Consider the following 3,614-nt stretch of genomic DNA (forward strand, 5'->3'; position numbering starts at 1 on the left):
CTCTTTCCAAGTTCACCTGTCACACAGGTTTCCTGTCTCCTGCCTCACACCTCTTTGGCATTTTACACCATCCATGTTGTCATGGAATGGGGTCACACCCGGTGACCTCTGCAGCTCCTCTGGAAACCCTGATTGGCCGCTCATCCTCTGCAGACGATTTGCCAATAACCCAGACCTGGTCAAAGAACCTCTGAAACCCGCTGGTCACCACAAGGGGCAGCAGGAACACAGGGCTCCAGAGGAGAAGCCGGAAGTTGAGAGTCAGAAGAGCTGGGCTCCAGGGTGATTCAGGACTTCTTGGGGCCTTGAGATGATTCTCTTCCCCTTTCTAGATACCCATCTATCTGAAAAAAAATGAGTGGACTGGACTAAGTCCTCTAATTTCCCTAAAATTTATGTTGTCATGACCTGTCCACCCTATTTCATGATGGATTTTGATCTATCTTGTTAGTCTTTCTTCTTCTGAAAGCTGCTTGAACTTTTGGTCTTTTATTTGATGCATTTGTTTTTATGTTTTATTTAGAGAAGTACCGTGTGTGTGTGTGTGTGTGTGTGTGTGTGTGTGTGTGTAGGGGGAGAGGGAGAGTGAGGGGGAGGGAGAGAGAAGGCTGTGGGTACTTTTTGTAAGGGATGGGATGGGGTAACAGCAGCTAGGTCCTGCTTCGTGCGAAGAGGGTATGGAAGGTTGGATCATCCACAGACACACACAGCCAGTGGTGGAGTTAAAAGTGATTTAATGAGGGCAGAACAGGGAAGAGTCCCTTGACCCCTCCCAACATCCCTCTTCAGATTAACCCTGAGCCCCTGGAAGACCTACTCATCCAGAGAGACTTGCGGTCACCTTCAGAGGCTCAGGAACCTTCCATAGTTGAGTGTGAGGGATATCTTTTTGGGGGGTTCAAAGAGGGAGGGATAATGACTCATGTTAATCGTAAGGTCAACAGAAAAATGGGACTCCTGAGCAAAACAGAAAAGGGACATCCAGTGGTCGCCTCTTCAAGGTGTGGCCGTGACCATGTTACTTCTGCTTTGTCTTCTGCTGAGCTGGTGTTGGAGTGACTGTCGAGGGGCAGGGCTCTGGCATCTTGGATTGGCAGGGCTCAGGCACCTTGGGTTGACATGGCTCAGGCACCTTGGGTTGACATGGCTCAGGCACCTTGGGTTGGCAGGGCTCTGGCATCTTGGATTGGCAGGGCTCAGGCACCTTGGGTTGACATGGCTCAGGCACCTTGGGCTGGCAGGGCTCAGGCACCTTGGGTTGACATGGCTCAGGCACCTTGGGTTGGCAGGGCTCAGGCACCTTGGGTTGGCAGGGCGCAGGCACCTTGGATTGGCATGGCTCAGGCACCTTAGGTTGGCAGGGCTCAGGAACCTTGGGTTGGCATGGCTCAGGCACCTTGGGTTGGCATGGCTCAGGCACCTTGGGCTGGCATGGCTCAGGCACCTTGGGCTGGCAGGGCTCAGGCACCTTGGGCTGGCAGGGCTCAGGCACCTTGGGTTGGCATGGCTCAGGCACCTTGGGTTGGCATGGCTCAGGCACCTTGGGCTGGCATGGCTCAGGCACTTTGGTGTGGCAGGGCTCCTTGGTTTTGGGAACACATGGTTCCTGGGGTGGAGGCTGGCAAGGCTGCTTCACCTGGTGCTGCTGCAGCTGAGGGGGTAGGGCGCAGGGCTGCTTCTGCTGCTCGGAACTCATGCTTCCGTGACGGCTGGGCCTGGAGACAGAAGAGCTGACTCAGTAACTCAATGCAACAGAGATGAAGCCAGGTTCAGTGCCCAGCAGATTTCATTTCAGGACCCTCTAAAGGAGGGAGCCTCTCCGCTCCCCTCCAGGACCCCTACATTTGAAAATGTACTCTGATGGTTTCCGGGACCTCTCAGGAGGGGAGCGTAAAGGCAGTCTGCTCTGCCCCATTTCAGGGGTGCTCATTCCCCAGCTTCCTCCCCGGACAGGTTGCAGCCCTCCTTGAAAAGTGCCTGAAGAAAGCTTCGGGGAGACCCGGGGCGGATGGTACGGGGAGTGGCAGCACTGAAGTGGCTGCGGTCCGTTCATTCCGGGTTCTGCTTGGAAAGCTGTGAGACTCCATAGTGGGGCTCCATGTTAACCCAAGCCCCTGGGGTTTGGTTCTGGTATGTGCTTGCAGTTTCCTGTAAGAATGCACAGTCTCCCTCCATGTCTGCCTGTCAAATACTCCTCCATCATGGCTCACGGCACAGGCCACCGCCAAGAGCTCTTTCTAACCGATGGTCCCCCAACCCCCCAGCCCTTCCCTTCCCTGCTTTCCTTAAACTAAACACCGTCTACCTTGCATTGCAGCGGTTCATCTGCCTGTATTACCTTCCATGATAGGCTGTCGATTTGGTAAGTTCCATACTGGTCTATTTATCTAACGTGCCTAGCTTCCGTCTTAAATGCAATAGGCGCTCAATAGAGATCCACGAGGTGAGTTAAAATGTCCTCGATAAGTATCACATCAGAGAAGACTGTGATGTAGACCTGAGCCCGAGCCCTTGTCCTGCTATGAACGTCCTGTGGGCTCCCTTTCCTTCTCTGGCCCCCCGTTCCACGGCTGTCCGCCAAGGTGACAGACTTAGCCACCTCTGGGTTCCCTTCAGACTCAAACTGTGCTCTAATTTAAAATAAAGGCATTCCCTAACTCGAGTCAGTACCCTGCACCGACCTTCTTCCTCCCTACATTCGTCTCGTCCAGTCAGAGTGAAGGCAAAAATGGACAGTGAGTTCAAGCAGGCTGCCGTCAGGGACTCACCTGGTGCTGGGAGAAGAGCGGTCTGTCTGGCCACTCGGGTCGCTGTGAAGGCAAGAGCCCAGAGCTGGCTTTTATAAGATGGCAGCTGTCCTCCAGGAAGCAGAACTGCCGCAGCGGCCTGTTGGCATTCCTCACCTGTCACCCATGACTCACTGCCCTCCCCTCGTCACCCTCTGACTCAGCTTGCAGGAGGAGAACGCCCACCTGACTTAATGGCACCGGAGGTCTGACCATGATGTCATCCGGGTCCCACTGCCACCCTCCCCCTCAGACACAGGTGGCCTCTGGAAGGTTGAATGAGTCGGATCTGGAGGAGGTCGCAGTCCTCCGGTGGCCCTGCACCTGCTATCCTTCTCACTGAGTCGGTGGCTCTCCCCGCCTTGTGGGGTAGAATACTTAGGCGAACTTGAACCGGTGGGAAGGGGAAGGGGAGAGGAGGCGTCCGGGTGGGCGTCGCGGGCTGGCCTAGGGGGGTGCTGGAGCAAGGAGCCGATTGATCATAGACTCCTCGCACCCTCCGGGGAGGTCCAAGGTCTCCTTGTCCGTTTCCGGCATCTTTCTCCTCACCCACTGAGCCATCCACGTTCAGCATTATGGACCTGTCCCCCCCAGCCCCACCCCTCCTGGTTGGTTGCTGGTCTGGGAAAACCTGCTTGGCTCTCGCCACCCACACCTTCACCCTTCTCCCATTTCATTAATTTTCAACGACTAATCCCTCTTTTGGGATAACCTTTTATTCTCCACTCCACCCAGTCAGGGGGACATGGCCCTTCCCTCCTTCTGAACCCATCTGTCTTCTGTCCCCTACCAGAACACCTGACTGTCTCCACCCCAGCTCATTCATGG

The 3,614-nt window shown here is 55.1% G+C and overlaps 1 protein-coding gene across 1 annotated transcript; it reads right to left on the bottom strand.

Moving 5' to 3' along the window:
- Positions 1 to 717: 717 nt before the first annotated feature.
- LOC144367814 (uncharacterized) lies at positions 718 to 1,713 on the bottom strand. Its single transcript, XM_078024958.1, has one exon. It carries the CDS (start codon positions 1,694 to 1,696, stop codon positions 1,019 to 1,021), a length of 678 nt encoding a protein of 225 aa, XP_077881084.1. The 5' UTR covers positions 1,697 to 1,713; the 3' UTR covers positions 718 to 1,018.
- Between the last annotated feature and the right edge of the window lie 1,901 nt (positions 1,714 to 3,614).

The sequence above is a fragment of the Ictidomys tridecemlineatus genome, chromosome 11, assembly GCF_052094955.1.
Source record: "Ictidomys tridecemlineatus isolate mIctTri1 chromosome 11, mIctTri1.hap1, whole genome shotgun sequence".
NCBI classification, from domain to species: Eukaryota; Metazoa; Chordata; class Mammalia; order Rodentia; family Sciuridae; genus Ictidomys; species Ictidomys tridecemlineatus.

What these genes read in the sequence shown, in the direction of transcription:
- LOC144367814 (XM_078024958.1), bottom strand. Translation starts at nt 1,696, where the DNA reads ATGAGTTCCGAGCAGCAGAAGCAGCCCTGCGCCCTACCCCCTCAGCTG.